The sequence below is a fragment of the Podarcis pityusensis genome, assembly GCF_964106645.2.
Source record: "Podarcis pityusensis genome assembly, chromosome: 3".
Taxonomy (NCBI): Eukaryota; Metazoa; Chordata; class Lepidosauria; order Squamata; family Lacertidae; genus Podarcis; species Podarcis pityusensis.
In genome coordinates this window covers 91,949,076-91,972,130 of record NC_138026.1, presented here as the reverse complement: position 1 = coordinate 91,972,130, position 23,055 = coordinate 91,949,076, and the positions used below count along the sequence as shown (strand labels likewise).

Genomic DNA, 23,055 nt, shown 5'->3' with positions numbered 1-23,055 from the left:
GGGCAGAAGAGAGCCATCCCAGATCTATCACTAGCGGTTGATAATTACACATCATCTCAGCAATTATCAAGCCTGCCCAAACTTCCCTCAACAGAATAAGGTATTTTATTTATCAACAAATGTCAACCAGCAATAGCCTGCCCAGTGCAGGTGCTTGGGAGAGGCTCAGAAATTAGATCACAGCCCAACTTAACTTCTGATATATTAAGAAACTGTGGGCGTCTACCCTACGATAAGTAGGAATGAAGGGTCTAAAATTGCCCCTCCCTCGTCCCCAGAAGTTTAGGGCTGCCACCCTCCCCTTCCCCCTGGCAGGGGAGGGCCTGTGCTTTAGCACCCACAGAACCTGCTGAAATTTAACTGGGCAGCTTCTCCCCACCCACCCACCTGCACCAGGAAAGCGGCTGGATTTCTGCCAACTCATACAGCTGTTATAGACTCGGGGCCTCTGAAGCCATTAAAAAAACAGTTGTAAAACAAAAGGTGGCCATAAAATAACGGGCCCATTCGAGAGTAGAACTACAGGTGGCGAAAGAGTGCGAGTAAGTTGTTTCAGAGACGCACAATTCACCAGGGAAGTCGCCTCCACTTGATAATAAAGAGAAAATGGAAGCCAGGTGAAGAGAGGGCGGAGGGGACTTGCCTGAAGTCGAAGGGGCCGGGAAGAGGAGCCGGGAGGGAGGCTTAGGTGGGTGCCGGGGAGACACACACAAAGAAACCACACACCTTGGACACAACTCACACACACTTTAAGAGAGCAGGAAGTGGCTGGGAAGCAGCCGAAGAGGAGTTGCTCTCCCTGCTGGGCAGGGGCAAAGGACCCCCCCCCCACCTTCCCACCTCCTGGCCACGGGTGGCGCCTCTGCTTTAATTCGAGGAGGAAAGCCCGCCCGGTTACCGCCACGCACAACCCCTGGGCCAGAAATGGCCCCGTCCTCCGTTACCTGAGCCACCAGCTCTGCTAAGTGGGAACGACCAGGGCGCAGGTGACCCCGCCCCGCCCCCGTCGCGAATGCAACAGAGGACTTGCCCGAGCCGCGCATGCGCCCCCGTTATGTGGACCAGGCCCTGCCCTGCCCTGCCCTGCCCACCGCTCCTCGGTGTGAGTCTTCTCCCTCCACCTGCGACGAGCCTTGTTGTGGCCTCAGGAGAACGGCCTTCCCTGGCGGACACGCCCTGAGGCACCACCGGCAGGCCGCGCGCCGACGTGCTTCCGCCCGCTTTCTGTAAGGTGACAACGAGGCTGTGGTCGTTGCCTTTGTAAATTCTTCGCAGGTGCGGCGGGAGGAAACAAGGCAGCTGCTGCTTCGCTGGTAACTGGTAACACACACACGCAAGCGTCGTTTTCAAGTATAGGTCTGTTGCCGTTTGCAGGCTTTACGAAGATGCGAGTATTTCACAAGCTCTCGAAATATATAAATAAATAAATAAATAATTGTCCAATAGCACCTTAGAGACCAACTAAGTTTGTTCTTGGTATAAGCTTTCGTGCACATGCACATTTAGGTATCTGAAGAATTGTGCAAGCACACGAAAGCTTATACCAAGAACAAACTTAGTTGGTCTCTAAGGTGCTACTGGACAATATATAGATAGATAGATAGATAGATAGGACTGTGTCAGACCAACACAGCTACCTACCTGAAAGGAGAAGCTCTGTGACTTTATTTAAGGTCACATCCCTTCAAATTCATTGGAATTGGATTTGGTGGTTCTACCTAGTGGTGTGGGGGAAACAACCTACACATGCTCAAAAGCACTCCTAACTTCATTTATCTGGACATAATCCCCACTTAATTCAGTATGGCTTACTTCTGAGTAAACATGGTTAGGATTGTGGTGTATTTTGATTAAGGTGGGAAGAGAGATATCCATTTTCTCCACAACATGCATAATTGTATAAGAGGAAGTTTTTCTTCCTCTCCCATGATCCTAAAACTCAGGACCATTAAAGGAAGCTAAACGCTGGAAGATTCAAGACAAACTAAAAAATTGTCTCATCAGCTGTCTTTCTTACCAGCTAACGCTAGTAAAAGGTGCTTCTAGCCTCCAGTGATAGGATCTAGGAGCACCTCCTGAATACAAACTTGCTCCTTTAGAGGGAGTACAAGTTGATTCAGAGCAAGTAACTGGTCGGTCTCTGAGACCTGGGAAATGTTCTTTGTCTGAGTCTTGCCAAGTTTCAAGCTTAGTTTATGGGTCCTCATCCAGCCCACCTATGCGCTGATCCAGGTCTTGCACAGCCTCTCCTGATTCAGATGTTACAGAGAAATAGAGCTGAATGTCATCAGGATAGTGATGACACCTCACTCCAAATCCCCTAATGATAGCTCCCAACAGCATCACATAGATGTTAAATAGCATTGGAGACAGAATAGCGCCCTGCTGCACCCCACAGCACAAACACAAGGTTACAACTAATCACTGTAAGCCCATCTGTTCCTCAATTTGTGAACAGAATTAGTTTTGTTTGGCACTGTTTTTCTGGTGGCAAAAGCCGCATTTGCTCACTAGTTAGCAAGCACTTTTCATTTCTGGGAATAAATGAAAACATAGTGTCTGTGACATTGGTCAAGACTCTCTTAAATCCTTCTAACAATTTTATTTTGAAGATACCACATATCCCCTGAACAGCTCTTTAACACCCAAGGAAACTAAATGTGCAAGTGCATTTGTGTGACTTTCTTCATATGTGGCTTAGATTACTGGACACCAGTACATACAAATTTCAGATAAACCTCACCTTTCCATTTATCCTTCCCAGCAGGATTATCCTCTGTGGGTCAGCGCCTCTGTAGGGTGTACATATCCTCAACATTTTGGGCAGCAGGTGGTAGAGGAGTTACCACTTACATAACTGCTCCCTGTGGTCACAACATTTCCACTACACAGGCATTTTGTTTTTTCTGAGTGGTGAATGTTGAACTGTGGCCAGATTAGCTGTTAAATGCTTTCCTGTTGAAACCCTAATTAATAGATCTAATTCATTTTCTTGACACTTTACTTCCAGATCCTTTTGAAGTTTTCGTCACACATTATGCTTCTTAGATGTAAACCATTGATGCTTTACATGTACCTTCATAACATAAAGTGAGAATATTACACAAGTACCGTACAAATCAGAATTTTGCACTCATCTGTAATACTGAGCAGATGCAAGCCAGTCTTTCCTGTTACATGAACATTAGGCTGTAGCCCAGACCAGTTTGGTCTCAGAAGGCACCTGTATTATCTATTGGATTTTGCTATTATTACTTAGAATTTGAATTAACTTGACATTCAAAACATGCTGTACAAAATGTTTTTGCCCAGATCTACCATTACCAAGACAAAGGTTTACCAGGCTTGCATGTTGAGTACACTGCTTTATGGTAGTAAGTCATGGGCAAATTACACTCACCAGGAGCAACATCTCAATGCCTTCCACATGCACTACATCAGGAAGATTTTGGGCATTGCATGGCAGGACAGAGTCTCAAACAAGTGAATATGATCAAGCCCACATTCCCAGCATATTCACACTCCTGTCTCAGTGACGCCTGCACTGGCTTGGTCATATTTACAGAATAGAAGATGGCAGGATCCCCCAGGACGTGCTCTATGGGGAGCTGGCTTCAGGCACAAGGCCTGTTGGCAGACCAACTCTCTTATGAAGACATCTGCAAACGTGACTGGCTACATTAACCCCACTGTGTGGGAATCCCTTGCAGTGCCTGAGACAGTTACGTCATGCATCCACAGCAATGGCCAGAGGAGGAATGACCGCTGCTGGGAGGAGCGCAGAAAGAAGAAACGCCATGGTACACCTGCATCAGCACAATCGGATGCCTTCATCTGCCCCAGCAGCTTCTCCCTTATCAGTCTCTACAACCACAGCAGGTGCTGTAACTCTCAAACGGTTTCACTCTACTCCCAAGGCGCACTTCATTGTCTCCCAAGACAGATGGATGTCAACAACAACACTCAGGCCTGGAAGCCAATCCTGTATGCAAATTCTTTAATCACATGGCAATATTAAAAGGTTTCATGCATGCACGACAGGGAAAAAAATCTGTCTGTTTTCCTTGCTCTCTTTTCTGAAAGCTCCGCTGCTATCTGACCCTAGCTACCTGATCCGCACACAACACTACAATACTCTTTTCTTCTTCAAGCTGCTTAGAACTTTGAATGGGAGCATTTTGTTGTGAGCTTCCATTTGTACAGTTCTAATTTTAATAGTACAGATGCTCGTGTTGTTAACAGCTCTGCAGTGACAGTAATTTAATTCACACCTCCTTTGCACTTTAGGAAGGCAGCGTGAGTTCCCACTGATAATCTCACAGAACATACCCAATGCGGTGAACACAGGATAGTGCTTCTCTTTGAGGTAGGCAGAGAGCTCTTGTTGGTGTGACATATGCAGTGTAGCTAGAGGCAGCAAAAGGATGTGAAAGGGAAATGTTGTACGATTACATTATTTTAATAAGATAGAGAGATGCCTGCTTCCATCCCCCCAAAGGAATGACTTTAGCACAGGAGTGGGGAATCTGGCCCACCAGATGGGGTTTAACTTCCAACTCCCATTGGCTTCATCTAGCATGGCTGATTGGGAAATGTGATGGTAGATGTAATTCAGCAACATCTGGGGGCCCACAAGTCCCCACACCCCTACATTAGTAAAACAGGACCAAACCAGACCACAGAAGAATTCTACTATAATCCCATATACTCTCTGCAGAATATGTCTCTTGGATTCTCTTCATTCAGGCATGTTCCCAATGGCGCTGGCTATAGTTCAGAATAGTATGATAAAATAATTCCAGATTTGTAGTAACTGAAAGCACAAAATGAAAGAGCTGGCACAGAAATTTTCACCCATAAATCCCCTCTTTTCCCACCCCGCATTCTTACCCGACTCTGCACAATTTTAGTTTCTTTCATTGTTACATCTTTGTGTTGGTTACTTTGCCTCCCTGAACTTGCTTTATACTTCATTTCTATAGGGTGGTTGCTCCTGCTGCTGCTTCCACCAAGCAGTGCTGCATTCTTAGAAGTTATTTCTTTCTCTGCAATGCTCCCAGGCCTTGCCACCACCTTTATCACATATAGAGAGTGTGCATTCTCCTAGCACATGGGTAACATATTTGTTGAGTCATCCTTTATCAAACAGCAGTCACGTCAATCTTCTGTCTTGCAACTAAGCATGTGACTAGTATTTTGTAAATTAACGCAGCCTGGGGAAAGTATAAGCAACAACAGGATAGCTCTGCATGGCTTTCTTGGATGCATTTACAGTGTGCTGCAAGGTCATTTTTTATTGGGAACTGGTAATGGAAATTGTCATTGCTCAAAATGTGTTTAATTCAGATTGTCTGTTTAAGACAGATGGGGAACTGGCTGTGGCCCTTCAGATGTCTTTGGATTCCATGTCCCATCAGTCCCAGCCAGCTAGGCTAATGCTCAGATATTATGGGAGTTGTAGTCAAGCACAGCTTCCCCATCCCAGGTTAAAAAGAGTATATATGAGCCTGAGGGGTAAAGTCCCTTTGAACATGTGTAATCTCCATATTGTAAGATCTTAGTAAAGAGGTAAAAGAGGTTAAATCCCTTTGAACATGTGAGAGCTCCGTAATCTCACATAGTTTGGCCCTAAATGGCTTGAAGAGATGGTTCCTAGAAATACTGACCCTCAAGCTACCACTTGCATACACACACCTAAACTTAGTTTTGCCTTCTTTTTAATTATTATAATTTTATCATAGCTGATTTAACTATATGTATTAAATATTACTTTTTTAAAATATAGGAAAGTCATTTTTTAAAGAATAATGGAAGGTAAATCTGGCTGTGTCATAAATACAACAAACATGTACAGGAAAATCCTGAGTACAGCAATTCCCACTGGGTGAGCCCCAGCTTTAATAAATGGGAAGTTAATATATGTTAATTTCTCAAAGAGCTTTATTGTGACCCCTGGACATTTTTAAAGTCTTTAAGACTTTTTCATTATGTCATACACAAGTTTCATACAATTGCTGGATCTTGAGTTCTAGAGTTCATGTAGGAACTGAGCCAGTGTAAAAGGAAAGATAGCATTTGTGTGGCGGGGCCTAGATATATTCACAACTAAGAGAGAGAAACAGAAGTTATACTTTCTGTGAACACCAAAGTACTACATACTTTGAGTAAATTTTTTTTTTTTTTAAATCCTCTGCGTATGGAAGGTTCTGTCACTTAACTCAAGCAACTGTTCCAGAATCTCAAATGATATTATTGTTAATAATGTGTAACCGTCAGCGTATGTACTATTCATACAATATATTTGTTGGAAATGTTACAGCAGTCTCTGTAATTTTTTGGCCAAGATCTAGCAAAGTGCCACCTCTTTCCTAATTTACAGTTGGAGAATTAAAGCTCTTTGCACTAACCATCTCGCAGGTCTTTAGCAGGAGACTTTCTCCACAATTCTTATTTAGATTGGTCTTTAATATGTATTTTGGCTGAGGTGATGGAGCCAGCACCTTCTAGGAAATTTAGAAATGCAAATCACCTTGTATTTTACTTGCATGAGGTTTGTGACAGGCTCTGCCTTTGAAGGTCTTTATTAATGTATCCAAATAACACCTAGTAGAAGTTGCTGTTATTTGCGGAAGGACCTTTAAAGGGGGTGGGAATGAATAGAGCAGCATTTACTTTTTCCTTTGTTGGAACAAGAGACACATGGAGAAATTAAATGTCAACAGAATTCTAATTATAGGAAGAACTTTTCTTATGCAATGCATAATTAACCTGTGCAAATTGAAGCCACAAGATGTAAGAGGAAACCAAGAGCTTAGTCAAATTAGTCGCATTCAAAAAACCTACTTGCATGCCAATGAATTATAGGTGTAATCCACCCCCTTCTGAAATCCATAGCAAGCCTCTCTCATTGCACCATTCTACATCATTTTCTAATTGTATAGATCTTCAGCTATGTTATATGCCGTTTTAAAATGGCATATAACATAGATCCCTGTTAAAGGAATGCAACCTCAGGAAGCATATATCACTGATAGAACAAGATGTAATTTAACAATCATAAAATAGCAATCATAAAATAGCAATAATAAAAAGCAGTCCAACAATATACATACAATAATCTGGCTGTCTTTCATTGCTCTGGTAAACTATGTTTGTATACATAAGTCAGGCAGGCAATGCTTACCAGGTCTTGGTATGCTGAACTTTCGTCTTGTCTCCAACCAGCAAAACTAAATGCAACTCCTGAGGAAAGAGGAAGTGAGCAATAGCTAGCTGAAGGAAAGTAATTAAGCTGTTGTGCTTCTTGTTCCCTATTCTAAAAAGTGCCATAGAAAGGTCTTTTCTGCAGAAAACCCTGGCACACTGCAATATAATTTAAAGCATAATTAAGTGCAAATAATTTGAAACATCTGACCCACGATTTTCTGCAGCAGAGTGCAGTTGGATGGGATATAGGTAATGTCCACTAACTCGTACAATAACATGCACTATTTCATATAACCTACTTGAAGAAAAAACTCGGTCTGCAGTAACAGTGACTTGAAATGTGCCACATTTTATGTATTGAACACATGGTTTCCATGTTGGAGAAGTATAATCCCTGAGGACAAATAATGCAAATTCTTCTTAAATTTACACAGGAGGAGGGTTGTAGCAAATAATACCCTCACTTGATTCTCTATGAAAATGTTTGGATTTTTAAATAGAAAAGCAGCATATAAATATTTTAAATAAAAACAAAGTGGCTTACAATAAAAATTATACAGTTGAATCAAACCTACATACACCTAAGACCACCAAAGAAGTTGCTGCCAGGGTGAGCAGAGCAGTTTAAAAAAAAAAAAAAAATCGGATGAAAAGAGCAGAACCACTGCTGATCATTATAAAAACCTTAGAGAGAAAAAGTATCTTAACCTGTTGTCTATAAGATGATAATGTTATCTTACAGATCTGCCTAGGGAGGATATTCTAAGCACATGATACCTCCTGTGAAAAGGCCACCTCCCCAATCCTCATCTAACCTCTGCAAGCAAGAACACTCTGAGAAGGGTTTCAGAAGCAAATCTTGACAATCAGAATAATTTCTAAGGGGGAAAGCAGCCCTTTCCAGTATTCAGAGTTGACTATTGGGTGTTTGGGAAGTCGGCAAGTTCCCTGCAGGGAGCTCAGTCTGGCCACTGATCCAGCCACATCTCTAGCTCCCCTAATGATGTCAGGTGTGGCACAGGTGGACATGGTTTGGGGAAAACAGCCTCATAGACCACATTGAGACTCCTGTGCTCCCTCCTCCCCCTACATGGTGTGAGGAAGAGTTCAAAAACTTTCTCTTCCGTTTTTACATACGTACTTACTGCGGTTTGCTTTGTCATGCCTGACAACCTGTGGCTTATTTAAAACAAACCAACTTCAAACAGTGGTTTTTGAAGCTTGAAAGTTTAAATACTATAGTTAGTGTTTGTTTTTAGTGCATGGTTTATTAAGTTTTTCACATTCATATACAGTGGTACCTCGAGTTACAGACACTTCAGGTTACAGACTCCGCTAACCCAGAAATAGTACCTCAGGTTAAGAACTTTGCTTCAGGATGAGAACAGAAATTGTGTGGCGGCGGCGGCGCAGCAGCAGCAGGAGGTCCCATTAGCTAAAGTGGTACCTCAGGTTAAGAACAGTTTCAGGTTAAGAACAGACCTCCAGAACGAATTAAGTTCTTAACCCGAGGTACCACTGTAATGTAACAGTACAGTCCCTTAGTCTCCCTCCACCTGACCTCGTTCTTGCTTCCTCTTTTCTAAGTCACTTTGCGTTGCCTGGAGCAAAAAAGCAAACAATAAATCTAATATGAATGACACAGCATCTTCATCTCTGACATTCAGTTATCTAGCATGCTATACAGCAGGCATAGACAAACTCAGCTCTCCAGATGTTTTGGGACTACAATTCCCACCATCCCTGACCACTGGTCCTGTTAGCTAGGGATCATGGGAGTTGTAGTCCCAAAACATCTGAGGGGCCGAGTTTGCCTATGCCTGCTATACAGTATTCAGGTTTGCATGCCTAGATAAAGGTTAGGATGAATGAATGTCAGCAGTGCTCTGCCGTAGTCCTAGATTAACATCCATTAAGTCAGGCAGGTTTGCCTCGCTGCCCTGTGCCTCCCACTGTTTCTAGTTGTGGGTATTACTCAGTGAAGAGATCCAAAAATGCACTTCCAATTTCCCAGAAGCTTGATTTTATGTAGTTTATAGAATATAATCTTGTACAGTAGTTGCAGGAGGTCCTGTATCCAGTTTTCTTCACTTGGTGTGGTCTGGACTTTCCAGTATTGAAGGATTATTCATTTTGCTGCAAGTCTGGCTTGGTTGCATCTCATTCCTGCCAATGCAGTAAACTTTGGTATAGCCTATCTTGTAACATGGCCCATTGACCACTATGGAAAACATAAGATTAAATATCAGATTAAATAAACTGAGGCACTAGCCACCTCTAGCAAATATGCTGTCATACTTTCTCTTGCAGATGTGTTTGAAATGCTTATCTTTACAATTAGGTTTGAGCCTATCACACTTCCCACTTAACACTTAGGATTTATTGATGAAAGAGAATGCGGTCGTTATGCAAATACACACCTGCAACAAAGCAGGTGATCCTTATGGTATGGTTAGATAGCAAAAACTAGTTTTACATTTGCTGAAATGACCACTATAAACTTTACATGTAGTCTTTGGCTGGTTCTCTTATATTTCATTCTTTGCAGACACTTTAAATCCCTTGTCTGACATTTTAAATCCACCATGTAGATTCCAATACACATCACACAGAAGGAGCTCCTATAAAATGCCTGCCTTTTCTTGTTTGCATGACAAAAAGGGAATAGTAAATCCAGCAATTGGAGGAGATAATCACCACTGTGTGAAAAAGAGTTCAATCCACATTTTTTTCTTTCTAACTGAGCTTCAACTGTTTGCCTAATAATTTTACGTTACCTGTTGAGCTCATAAATCTGCTTCCAATACACATTTGGCATTAAAGGGTTTTCTTTCTATTAGACTGGACATCAGACATGAAAGAAAGCACTTTCTAATCTAGGGGCACCACCAGAAGATGGTATTTATCATTAATGCTTAACAGACCTTAACACATACCGCTTAAATCCATGAAAATAATGAGCAGGTGATTCAGAACTTCATTCACACTTTTGGGTAGAGTACTTCTGTGGTGACAGCAATAGTCAAAGTTCATGCTTGCTTTGTAATTCCTGATTCTAAAAGTAGTTAGCTGTATTAGATAACTCTGTTTCTATTCCTTCAGAATACACAAAAATGCTTTATGATCTCTTCCCTGGAAAATGGGCTATGAAGGTCTTTTTGTATCCATGCTTAAGGATTGGGTATTTCATCCTGCATTAGATTGGTTAAAAGAAAATAATATTCAGGGGGTTTATTTCACAGGCTTTGAGACATCTAATACAGGTGCAGTTCAAGATTGCAAGTTTGCATTTCAATCATGCTGTTTGGGCTATCCAAATAAATCCTGCTACTTTCACACAGTACAAAATTCTCTCATGGAAGACACCTTCCCTCCCTTTAAAAAACTTAAATTATTTGCTTACAGGGCAGCTGGGCATGCTACAAAGTGCAGTGCTGGTGTGACTGAAGCCACCTGCCATCTTATTTTGCCCAGAGGCACGCTCTACATTTATGCAAATGTGTTTTGTGAGTCTGTATTCTGAGTCCTTTAAGACTCTAGCAAAGCTCCTGCAAACAGGTGATAATTATGGTCAGGTGGTGGTGGGGATTCTTGTGAGTACACAATTACCATGTAAGGGATCTCTCTAGGACTACAGTAGGTCATGACCAATGTTTTACAATTATGGTGAATTTTTTTTTAAAAATATTACATTTGTTTGGAATTGTACATTCCTTTTTATTAAAACCTCATTGGAAACCTACCATTCCAATGAACTGAAATTTATTTTTCATAGAAAGCATTGCTGAATATAAAAGCATCAAACACTTATGCTGTGAACACATTACACATTACAGTACACTACAAATTAAAACTCAGGTAGATTGTCCTTTTCTCATTTTGGTTTGAAACTGGTTTTGGGAGAAATGTATCAAGACAGAGTATTGCATAAGAAACAACAGGATTGTGGCTAGTGTGTGTACACAGCTTCTCAAACCAGTGGTGGGAGCACACTTGATGCAGAGTAAATGAGAGTGTGGAAGAACAAGTGTTGGTGAAGGAAAATCAGCATGGCCTGCAAAAGCAAGTCCTGCCTCTCTAAAACCTTTTAGAGTGTCAACAGGCATGTGTTGATAGGGGTGATTAGGTTGACAGTGTACACTTAGATGCTCAAATGCTCCTGAATAAACATAATGGGATAAGAGTACAGATTCTTTTGGGTCAGTAACTGACTAACAAGCAGGAAGCAGAGAGTAGTAATAAATTGACAGTTCTCATATTGAAAGGATGTAAGAAGTGAAGTCCCTCCAAGGATCCTTATTTGGACTGAAACTTTCTAACTTGTTCATAAATGATCTGGAGTTTGGGGAGAACAGTGAAGTAGCCAAATCTATAGAAAACACCATATTATTTAGAGTGATAAAAGGTATTGATAAGACCTCTGAAAGGATCTTTCCAAACTAGATGAAAGGGCATCAAAATTGCAAATTCAGTTCAATGTAAACAAGTGTAAAGTAATGCACATCAGGGAAGGGGGTGAACCTAACTTCACATATACACTGTTGTGGTCCAGCCTAACCTAGTTCACAGGGTTGTAAGGTTACCAGACGTCCCCGTTTCCCGGGGACAGTCCCCAGATTTACAAATCAGTCCCCTGACAAAATCCATTGAAGTTGAAAAGTGTCCCCTGATTCATGGGAAAAAATCTGGTAACCTTATATAATTTAAGGATATAATAAGGAAAGAGAGAACAATATAATAATAATAACAAACAGGAAGCTGAAGCAAGTATGAGGAAAGGTTTTCAGTTTAGCAACAAGTGAAATAAGGAGGAAACATGATAGAGGTTTTTCAAAACCATGGTTGGTGTGGAAAAAGTAGACAAGTTTGCCTTCCTCTTTCATAATACTAGGATTTTCCAATGAAGCGGAGTAGTGGAAGATTCAGGACAAACTGAAGCACTTCGACATACAGAGCATAGTTATGGAATTTGCTTTCCCAAGATGTCGCGATGGCCACCAATTGATTCCAAAAGGGATTAGACAAATTAATGGAAGGTAAAGCTAAGCTGTGATCTTGTATTTGCTATCTACAGGATGAGAGGCAGCATGCCTCTGAATACCAGTTGTTGTGGAGCACAGAATGGCTGGGGCAACCCAGTCAGATGGGCAGCATATAAATAATAAAAGTATTATTATTAAGGAAGGAAGAACAGCTGCTCTTATGCTCTGTTTGTGGACTTCCTATAAGCAACTGGCTGGATATTGTGGGGAACAGGATGTTGGACATGCTAGCATGGGCATAGCCAGGATTTTTCAGGGGGGGCAGGCATTTTCTTGCGGGGGCAGAACCTCAGTTTGTTATGCATTTTTATTTATTTTTATTGATTGGGGGGGGGGCAGCTGCCCCTTGGCAACGCCCATGCATGATAGTGTATATGCAGTATGAGCAAGCAGGGCTTTCCATATGTTCTTAATTTTTCAGTAACTATGCTTTTTTTTGCTATGAATTGAAATGTCACAGAGATTAACAAGGCAAACGTTCCCCATAGTAAAAGGATAATAACGCCCGAGGAAAGGAGTTCATTGTTGCTTTGTTCCCTCTCAAAGATGGTTGTCTTCTGTAATAATTGGTATTACTGCAGTAATGGGATTTTACCAGGTTTTTCTCTTGAAAAACGATGTGGTAGTTGAATACTGCCTTAAATGTCCAACCTGTATGTTTCAGAAATCTAACATTCAACCTTGCCTGGTTCAAGGAGATAAACTACTGAAGTGTTATGATTAATGACTATTAAGCAACAGCAGCAGCAACAACAACAACAACAGTGTAACTGTAGTAATTCATTAACTTGGCAAAAGAAAGTACTTGAACTAGAGAGATTGTTCTGGATATTTTTTTTTTAATGTAGCTATTGTTAGGAGAATTAATATGTTACAAGTTATAGTGTGTTCCATCTTTATGATCAAATTTAAGGAATTCTGTGTGATCCATGTAGCACTGAGCACGTTGGCTATCTATGTGAACACCATAGATCCGCACCCAGCAGAAAGGCAGTTTAGTTGCTCTCTACACTGGTACGTATATATCTCCACTGATATCCACAAGACTTTGCATGAGGTTTTCTGGATTATGAAGCAGGACCTGATAATATTAATCTTATGAATAACAGCAATTGATGTGATTTACAAATGCTAACTGGTCCAAGAATTATTCTCAAACCTCCCACCCTGCCCAGTTTATGTATTTACTGCACAAAAAAGATGTCACAGCGCACTTCATAACGTTGCCATGTCTTTTCCTTCATGGAGATTCGGCAGACAACAACAGAATGACTGGAGGAAACCTGAGTTGTTTAGGGCCACAGAGAGCTTTGGGAACGTGTAGAGAGTCTTCTAAATATTTCTGTTTTAAGTTCAAATGCACTGGAAGGTGTTACTATAGCTTGGATGTATCAAAGGGGATGTAACACTTCCAAGCCCCCTGCCTCACTTCTGCTTGTGGAATTTGTAATGCCAGTGGGATCAGACTTGCTATATAAACCCACCACATTAGATCCCTTTCCCATTCAGGCAGCTTGAAACCTTGCAGAGCTGTCTGTTCTTCGCCAAGAACAGCTTGTGCTGAGGAGAGAGAAAGAGAGAGAGAGATTTAGGGGCTCTTCTCCCCACCGATAGCTAGGCAAAGGATGGCTGTGAATCTCAGATGCTTGGTAACCTGTGCTCTCATCATAGCTGCCACTGCGAATGGATTTACCCAGAAAGGACTCAAACAGATATTGCTGGATAAATTAGGGCTTCCTGAGGTCCCTGCTCTTCAGAGGACAGACATGGAAAATCTGGTCATTCCGGAAAATACAAGGAATAAATACATGTCTATGCTGAAGCGCCGCCGAGAGAAGCGGAGAGCAATGCCAAGTCTGGCTGGAATCCTGAGAGGAGTTCCTGGCAATGCAGGTAAACTTTGTTGTTATCGTCACAAGTAACTAAAAAACTGAAATCTGCATCTGGTCTAGAATTTTATAGATTCAGGCTGTGTAATAACTATTATGCAAATCACTGTAATAGTATCTCTGAGAAATGCAGACCTAAATTTATACCCAAAGATTAATTGTTCAGCTTAAGTCTCTCTGTATATACAATACATTTGTCCTAAATGTGGTGATAAAGTGGTGCAATAGACTTGTTTAACAATTAAACAGGATTGATTTTCAGGGAATGTATACCTCTTGAATAAGTTTCTCATGCTTCATGTTATTATGTATTATATTGCAAGTGGTATTCATACAGTTAATCTGCTATTAGAAATTCACTGGATTAATTTGCATCCCTTTCCTGAAGGGCAGCACAATCTTAAGTGTGCTTACTCCATATGTCAAAAAGACATATTCTCAAGTAACAATGCAATCCTATCCATACCTACGAAGAAATAAGCTATACTGAGTTCAATGAGGCTTGCAAGGGAAGTGGGTGTAGGATTGCCCACTCCTTAGCCTGCTTACTGTATCTGTACTTCCTTTATCTATTTCTTACATGTATATTCCATCTTTCTTCCATGATGGAACCGAAGGCACTGTACATGTACCTTTCAAGCTACATGACACCCCTCCAGGCATTGACCAGACCAGACATGCTTGCTTCAGCAATGTACATTTGGGGAGGGGGAAAACTGAAGGTTTAAAATAGGCATTAAGTGGAAAAAATGACTATATACTGTATGGTAGCTGGTTTAACCATTAACTCCAGTGGCTCTAAGTGCATAGGGAACCTCTTATTTATGGGTTCCATCCACACGGTGAGTTGTACTATTTCTCAACAACCAAGGGAGTGTGTGAGGAGTGTGTGACACAATTCAACTCAGTATGCTAGTGCCTATGTAGCACATGGTTACTTAGTGTATTATCTAGTACAATTCTCTCTTCTTCTTTTTAATGAAAAAAGGCACCAGAGGCACCTTTATATGATCTCTGTTTGTGTTTTATGTACTAAGCTCGCAATGCAGAAAGTATTGCAATCGGAGTAAAAAAAATATTGGGGTGGTGGTGGTAAACTGTTGCCTTTCCTACTGATTCCTGCTGTGTAGTTGACACAGTCCATACTAGCACATATTTCCATCACCAGGAGGGTGGGAGAGAGGAACAGTGTGGGATGAAGTTGCAGAGGAACAGTAGAGAGTGGATTTGCACTGAGTACCAATCTGCCATATTTTCAGAACTGGTGTCCAGTAAATAATGTAACTGCAACGTGACTTCATATCTTTTGTAGACAACTCCTTCCAGTGCTAAGCTTTTCTTAAAAAGATTTTCCTGATGCATAACTTAAAACCTTTTTTTCTGTTATTTTAAAATAACAGCCTGCATTTATACAGAACCAAAATACAAAATGTCCCAAACTGGAAAAAACAACCTATTAAACTGTCTTTCTCTTTATCCACTGGGTTGCACATGAAGAAGATATGATTGATCTATCACAGGAATGAGGAACTTGTGACCAGTCGGATGTTGTTGGACTGACCACTGGACCAGCTGGCTGGGGCTGAAAGGAGTTGGTGTCCCATAATATCCGGCGGGTCAGATGATTTCTCTCCCTATTCTGATGTAACATAAAAGGAAAGTCTTTTTTTTTTAAGTGACAGACGAAAACTATGATGAATGTAAGTGTTTCTGTTGTTTCCAAATGCGTAACAGATATTCCTGGAGACATTCTCTATTCAGACACCACCCGTCAAAAACTTATCTTCGACATGGAAGGCAGGATACCAGCAAACAGCGAAGTCACCATGGCTGAGCTGAAGCTTTTCAAAAAGCCCCTGGAGAGGAAACACCTGCCCATCAAGCCATCTCATCGGCCAGTCATGAATGCCAGGGTGAGCGTGTACTGGGTGCAGCCCCAAGAGAATGGCACCAACCGGACCTCTTTGATTGATTCCAGGTATGAAGGAGGAGTCTAATCTAATGGCTCAGGAGAGGTGCACTTGAATAGAACCACACTCAGCAGTGCTGTTTCAAGGGCAGAGGGGGCAAGCCTTCTCTCAGATATGTGCATGGTTTTCAAAATGTCTTCATTTCCTTACAGTATTTCCCAGATCAGATCATTTATTAAGATGATCATCATAATTGTTATTTTCTTGAAGAGCTTGTCTGCCTAATCTATTGCTCTGCAATTACAAAAGCAGGGCTTACCTGTTTACCTCATTGTCAGGCATACATCTTAATGCACCCTGGGGTGTGTATAAAGAATTGTTACTTATAACGGAAGCCTTTATGCAGAAGTTCAGATCAAGAGCCTGCAGTCTAGGCTTTTGCAGCATTTCTATCCGAAGTGAATTTTATTTTGCCTTTTAAATTGAGGTGCCTTTTCCACCCACGTTCAGAATGCAATATGTGAATAGGCTCTGAGATCAGGCAAAAGTCCTATTAGTTCAGTTCCTTGTTTGAAAACAGATATTGTATTCTCACTCATTCCAATGTTTTTCTTTCAATTCCAGTCTGTTATTCTGGAATAAAAAAGCTAGTAGATATCTCCCCCTATATGTGTTTTTATTTTTGGTTCTCTCTCCACTATTAACCCATTTTTTGTCCATTTAGGTTAGTTCCACTTATGGAGTCTGGCTGGAGGAATTTTGATGTCACCCAGGCAGTGCATTTTTGGCTAAAGACCAAGATGCAGGGGCCGATGCTCCTGGAGATCTGGATTGAAGGAGAAAGATTAGGCAGCTATGCCTCTGAAATGGCCAAAAGTGTGCACTTTACTTCTCAGGATCCTTCGGACAAAGCACTGGGCAAGCCTGAGTTGGTGCTTTATACCCTTAACCTGGAAGACTATGGGTAAGTTTCAAACTTTAATCATATTGGTGACAGGGGAGTTTTATTTCTGCCCTTTAATACTGAAGACAAACTCAGGCACAGTTTAGATAGCCCTTAAACCCAATCCAAACCATGTTTTCTCAAAAGTAAGCTCAGTTGATTTTGCTCAGTATTGCAATCCTACAGCATGACAATAGGAATGTTTACTTTCCTCGCTGTGTTTAGTGGGAGTAACTCTCAGGTAATTTTGCTTAAGATTACCTCTCTACTTACTTCCATTGTACTTTTGGAACTGATCTTGAGATACTCATCCACCTTGCATTGCTTTTAAAAGATGCAATGTTTGCATTGGATATACAGCTATCTATACCGTGGTACACAAAAATCCCGACATTCAACTAATCTCTTCCAAAAGCTCCTGATTACTGCTACATTCTTGCAGTATACTGGAGACAAACAATCACACAAACCATTATGAGAGAGAGAGAGAGAAAAGGTTAGGCTGCAATCCTAACCCATTTGGGAGTAAGCTGCATTGAATTCAATAGGACTTACATTGGAGTAGACATGGTTAGGATTGTGTTGCAAGTGAATCTCTCTCTCTCTCTCTCTCTCTCTCTCTCTCACACACACACACACACACACACAAAGAATAGGTGAAACAAATTATGTTTGGTTCATTAAAACAGTGCCCAATGTTTTATTAGGGAGAAATACAGATTTTATCATTGGTAAACTGTATGATGCAGTGGATAGAGTGGACCAGGGAGTCCAGGGTTCAAATCCCTGCTTACCTGGAGACCACTGGTTGAGTCTGGATCAGTTGTCATCTTTTGGTCCAGGGTTGGGATACCTGGGGCCCTCAAGTTGTTGATGGACTCCAACTCCCATCAGACCCAGCTAGTATTGTTAAGGATGATGGGAGTTGCAGTCCGGCTACATCCAGAGGGCCACAGGTTCCCCACCCCCATCTTAGGGTACAAACCAAACCATCAGTATCAGGGCTTTGTGGAGTAGCAGGACATTCACGCCCCTGCTGCTCAGGGCAACCAAGAGGTGCAGGTAAGGGACAGGACAGTGGGGTCTAATGTTGTTATGTGACAGCAGTGAGTCCAGTTCACGGCTCAGCCCTGCCTCCTCTCTGCCTTCAGAACACTCCATTTCATGGCTTTCCACTGTCTCCCTCTGGTTAGGCCTACTGCCCACCCACACATTTGGAGGGCAGAAGGGGAAAGTTGACAACATCAGCACTGGCCAGTGGGAGGTCGGTTTAGTTGGAAGAAGAGTCACCTCCACCTAACCCAACCCTTCTTCCCCAAGTTTGGTATAAGGAGAGGTGATTGGATTTCTCTGCCCTTCTAACCCACTTCACATAGTTGTTGTGAAGATACGTATGTATGAAGTCATGTGGGAAGATATCATGTGTGCCTCAAAAGGGTAGTAGACAATCAAACACATACCAACACTTAAACACTAAAAGAATAAGCATGTTTGTGCCAGTTCTAACATTTGTTAGCTCCAGACTGTCTCTAGCTCAGGTCTTTCCACATCTCAGACCTAAAACTATCTGCTTTTCGGCAGGGGACCTGGAGATTGTGAAGGAGGAACCCTGACTGACAAGACTACCTGCTGCCGCCAGGAACATTACATCAACTTCCGAGAGCTGACCTGGACACAGTATTGGATTATCGAGCCGGCCGGCTACCAGGCTTACCACTGTGTGGGTGGCTGCCGGCAACCCAAGAACTTGCTGCGCCATTTCGGCTACGGAGAGAGAACCTGTGCTGTGGTGGAGAGCTCTCCGCTCCCCATGATGTATCTTGTCAAGAAGGGAAACTACACTGAAATTGAGGTGGCAGAGTTCCCTAATATGATTGTAGAAAAATGTGGCTGCATCATGGACCATATAGCAGCGGTCTAGCCACACACCAAACACAGAATGGCAGAAAGGCAAGAGGTAGCCTGTTACAGGGTGCTCTTTTCCTCGTTTAGTTCTCCTAATTCTAACCACATATCACCCGTGGCACACTGAATTCGGTTGCCGGTCTTCTTCATACATTTGAACAATAATTTGGTTCCTCTCCTGTCATAGGTATACAATTTTGCAGTTGCAAATGCAGGTTGTTCCAATCTGGATGGAATTTTGCAGCATATAACTTGTATGTCTGCCTTTCATGGCCACGATGGTTATGCTCTATCTCCACTGTTGCAGATTGGATGCCTTTGTACAAGAGGTTGCTGGGAATCTCAAGTGGGAAGAGTGCTGTTGCAATTAGGTCCTGATTGTGGGCTTCTCATAGGTATCTGGTTGACCACTGTGAGAACAGGATGCGGGACTAAATTGGCCTTTGGTCTTACTGGGTTCTTATATTCTATTTACTGAGAGTTTGTTTGTTTGTTGCTGGGCTATCATTTTCCATGGCAGAGCAGCAAAGTAGCATATAATCCCAAATTCAGTGAGCGATAGCAGTTTGTTAATGATACAGTGGTGCCTTGCAAGACGAAATTAATTCGTTCCGCGAGTTTTGTCGTCTTGTGATTTTTTTCGTCTTGCGAAGCACGGTGTCGGGAAAGTTTTGGAAAAGCTTCAAAAATCACCAAAGTCTTTAAAAACCTCAAAAAAGGCTACCACACCGCGTTCTATGAGTTGCTCCTCAAAGTCAAGTCGCAACTGTATTAACGGTGTTAAGAAAAAGGAAACAAACTTGCAAGACATTTCCATCTTGCGAAGCAAGCCCATAGGGAAAATCGTCTTGCGAAGCAGCTCAAAAAACGAAAAACCCTTTCGTCTAGCGAGTTTTTCGTCTTGCGAGGCATTCGTCTTGCGGGGCACCACTGTAGTTGAAAGCTGTCAGCACCAGAGAAAGATTGCTGGAGTAGATGGATTTTTCACTGCTCCTTCATGACAGTTCTTCTGTCATGTGGTATAGTGGTTAAGAGAGGTAGACTCGTAATCTGGTGAACCGGGTTCACTTCCCCGGTCCTCCACATGCAGCTGCTGGGTGACCTTGGGCTAGTCACACTTCTCTGAAGTCTCTCAGCCCCACTCACCTCACAGAGTGTTTGTTGTGGGGGAGGAAGGGAAAGGAGAATGTTAGCCGCTTTGAGATTCCTTCGGGTAGTGATAAAGCGGGATATCAAATCCAAACTCCTCCTCCTCCTCTTCTTACTAACAAAACACCCATCAAAACAAGGGATAGGCATCTGTATGATGAGAGGACAGCATCCTACGAGGAGCACTTTGAGATGAATTGCATGTGCCTCCAAGCAGAGTCCTACAGCACCTCTTGCAGGATCCCTGTGGGTAAAGACTAAGCCCTTGGTATCAGGGATGGAGGGCAGGTTTACCTTCACTTGCAACAGTGTCCCAGAGTGCAGTGTAACTTTCTCCCATGGCAGTGAATGGCTGCAATTCACTCCTGTGGAGAAAAAGTAAAGGGATGTATTGAGTGTAGAGGTTTTCAAGCTTTTTGAGTGCACGGCTCCCTTGACCAATACCATTCTTTCTGCGGCACCCCTGTGGGGCTCAGGAGTCCAGTTATGTCACCCTTGCCTGCCAAGCTGAAAGCCTCTCACCCTTTTTCAAACACCCTCCCTTTTGCAATGTTCCCTCAGCCTCCTCTCCTCTCGCCTCTCCTTGGGAGTCCTCCAGGCAGCTGCCGCAGCCACCCCCTGGCCAGCCCCAGAGGCACCATTTCTCTGGGGAGCTTGTAGCCAGGGCTGCTGCAATAAACAGCTGTGTTAGCCCACTTGCCCACTGAAACCAAAAGAGTTTTAAAAGTGTGTCACCTTTCCTGGATCACACCCATCATTTCCCAGCTGCACTGATTTTAGTGGGAGAGTACAGTGTGTAGTTAAATATCTCCAGTTGAAATCAATGGGTCTTTAAAAGTGGTCAGTTTTGACTGGATTGTGGCCATCTATAGATAGTGAACTGAGGTTGGCAGATTTGACTATTAAGTTGAACTTGCTCCCAGACCATGACCAACATTCTGCCCATGACAATCAGACCATATTATTATACCACAAACTATCTTAGGAATCATAAAAAGCACTTACCTATTAATAATATAGAATCCATATATATTCTCTGTCCTTATTTGCTATCTCCATCAGAAGGCTGATCTATGTACCTTATGGGTTAAAAAGTGAGCCAGAAACCCTGTAATAAGTGGGACTTGTGTGTAAGGATGCTTGCTCCATATGATTGCAGGATCTCGTCCTTTATTTGTAATATACAAACAATGTGATTGATGAGTTTCCCCTGAATTTTGTACATCTTGACATACTAGGAAAAACAATAAAATATACAATGAATACAGTGGATTATTTTATTTGAATCTTTAAAAATATGCACACAGACGATAACTGTTTTATAATTTGGATAATGTAGTCTGTTTTGAATGGGGCTTCCAAGGCTTTAAAATAATCCTATTTAAAACAAAAAAATAAAAACAAGAAACGAGCTAAAATCTAATCTTTGTAAGGGACTGCAAAACAGATGGATATGTGCAAACAGAATAAGTCTGTAGAACTGGCTGTAATTCACTTACCTGAGAGTAAGTTCTATTGAACCTAGAGAAACTTACTTCTGAGTAGACATGCCTAAGATGGCAGTGTAAGAAAAGTGGTGGTGGAGAGGCTGCAGGAAATTTATTTATTCCGTGTATTACATTTATATCTCATCTTTCCTCCATTGAGCTCAAGGTGGCTCCCCATTTGAGCCTCACAACAACCCTGTGAGGCAGGTTAGGCTGAGAAAGTTACTGGCCCAAGGTCACCCAGTGAGCTTGATGGTTGAGTGGAGATCTGAACCCTGTTCTCTCTGGTCCTAGCCATTTAAGCACTGCACCACACTGTCTCTCCAAAGCATAAAGTAATTTGACATTCCCCTATATTGTTGTCACAAGTAGCACACTTACATTTAGGCAATTACAGAATGCATTGCACTATCTCCACATCCAGTTGTGATCTGGGATCAAAGGAGTCGCAAAACATTTCCTTATAACCTAATTGTGACTGTAGCAAAGTTTTCTATGATGCTATTTGGTGTCGTGCAAAGAAATTGGAAGTTGGCAATGAATTGGGCAAGAGAACAATATCAGGCTGTTTTTATATGTGACAACTGCAGCAAGAGTATTACTGGCATAGAAATGGAAGCAGGAAGAACTACCGACGAAAGAGGAATGGCAGATGAAACTAATGGACTACGCAGAATTGGATGACAGGGAGCATTCCAAACCAGCGGGACCAGAAATTCTTGAAAGATTGGACTAAATATGCGAGTTATTTGAAAGACAATTGTAATCAATTGTCTACGCTTGTAGGACTATAAGAAGTTTTGTAAGGAGAACGATATGAAATATTGCAGAAAAGATTTATGAGAATGGATTTTAAGTTATGGATTATTAAAAGTAATGGTTAGGTCAGATAACAAATGTAAGATTAAGAGATGAAGTTTAAAAATCATTAGACATGGCTGATGGAAGTCTCAGGTTAAAATAGCCAAAAGGCTGTATGAGATTATATGTTCTGTTTGGAAAATATATGTAAAAACTAATAAAAATGTATATTAAAAAAAGAGAGAGAGAACAGTATCAGGTGCCAACTTCACAAGTGTTCAATAGAACAAATCATGTGAAAATTGGCCTGTGCCGCATCCTTTGAATGCAAAGTACCAAGGTCTGAAATTGTTGACACTAGATATGTGTCTTGTTGAGCAGATCCAGGACCCACTATATATTCAGTTTGGTATTTTGGATAGCAATGAGGGGGAATGGGATGAACAGAGGAATGCAGGAAGCTGTCTGATAATAAATCCAGTATTGACTGGCAGGTAGGGGATTTTCCCAGCCTTACCTGGAGGTCATGAGAATTTGACTAGGGCGATTTGCATCCCAAAGCAGATGCTGTCCCACAGACCTATGACCAAAGTATATGTCATTACTGAGTAGGATTCTGCCTTTATTAGCATTAGGAACTTCAGATCCGGGAATAGTCTGAAAGCTGTAGGTAACAAAAAGAAAGCTTAACAATGGACACCCACCCAGGGCAAGGTAGCCAGT

At 41.9% G+C, this 23,055-nt stretch overlaps 2 protein-coding genes and 1 long non-coding RNA gene across 15 annotated transcripts in view; 1 reads left to right on the top strand and 2 right to left on the bottom strand.

Annotated features, from left to right (window-relative positions):
• TMEM63A (transmembrane protein 63A) overlaps nucleotides 1-7,314 on the bottom strand; it is a 32,900-nt gene extending 25,586 nt beyond the window's left edge. Inside the window, exon 1 of one of the 3 annotated variants that reach the window (XM_081000154.1) lies at nucleotides 7,184-7,314. The gene's annotated coding sequence lies outside the window, so the exon portion shown is untranslated. Of the gene's footprint in view, nucleotides 1-944; nucleotides 1,070-7,183 lie in introns of those variants that run through there. The other 2 variants (XM_081000152.1, XM_081000153.1) reach the window with 2 other exon arrangements.
• On the top strand, nucleotides 4-21,309 carry LEFTY1 (left-right determination factor 1). 11 transcript variants are annotated; one of them, XM_081000264.1, is made up of 7 exons: nucleotides 4-617; nucleotides 3,011-4,366; nucleotides 12,098-12,242; nucleotides 13,162-14,141; nucleotides 15,872-16,115; nucleotides 16,772-17,011; nucleotides 18,572-21,309. In XM_081000264.1, the coding sequence occupies exons 4-7, from the start codon at nucleotides 13,874-13,876 to the stop codon at nucleotides 18,909-18,911; spliced, it is 1,092 nt and encodes a 363-aa protein (XP_080856390.1). In that variant the 5' UTR covers nucleotides 4-617; nucleotides 3,011-4,366; nucleotides 12,098-12,242; nucleotides 13,162-13,873; the 3' UTR covers nucleotides 18,912-21,309. The 11 variants fall into 11 exon arrangements, with proteins under 11 accessions (XP_080856390.1, XP_080856395.1, XP_080856389.1 ...); XM_081000263.1 differs by lacking the exon at nucleotides 4-617 and adding an exon at nucleotides 1,096-1,226; XM_081000268.1 differs by lacking the exon at nucleotides 4-617 and adding an exon at nucleotides 1,107-1,231 and having other exon boundaries at nucleotides 3,711-4,366.
• Nucleotides 21,198-23,055, bottom strand: LOC308474242. The gene is made up of 2 exons (XR_013984606.1): nucleotides 22,850-23,055; nucleotides 21,198-21,278 (listed from the first exon to the last, which is right to left on the bottom strand). It is a non-coding gene; the product is annotated as an uncharacterized lncRNA (long non-coding RNA).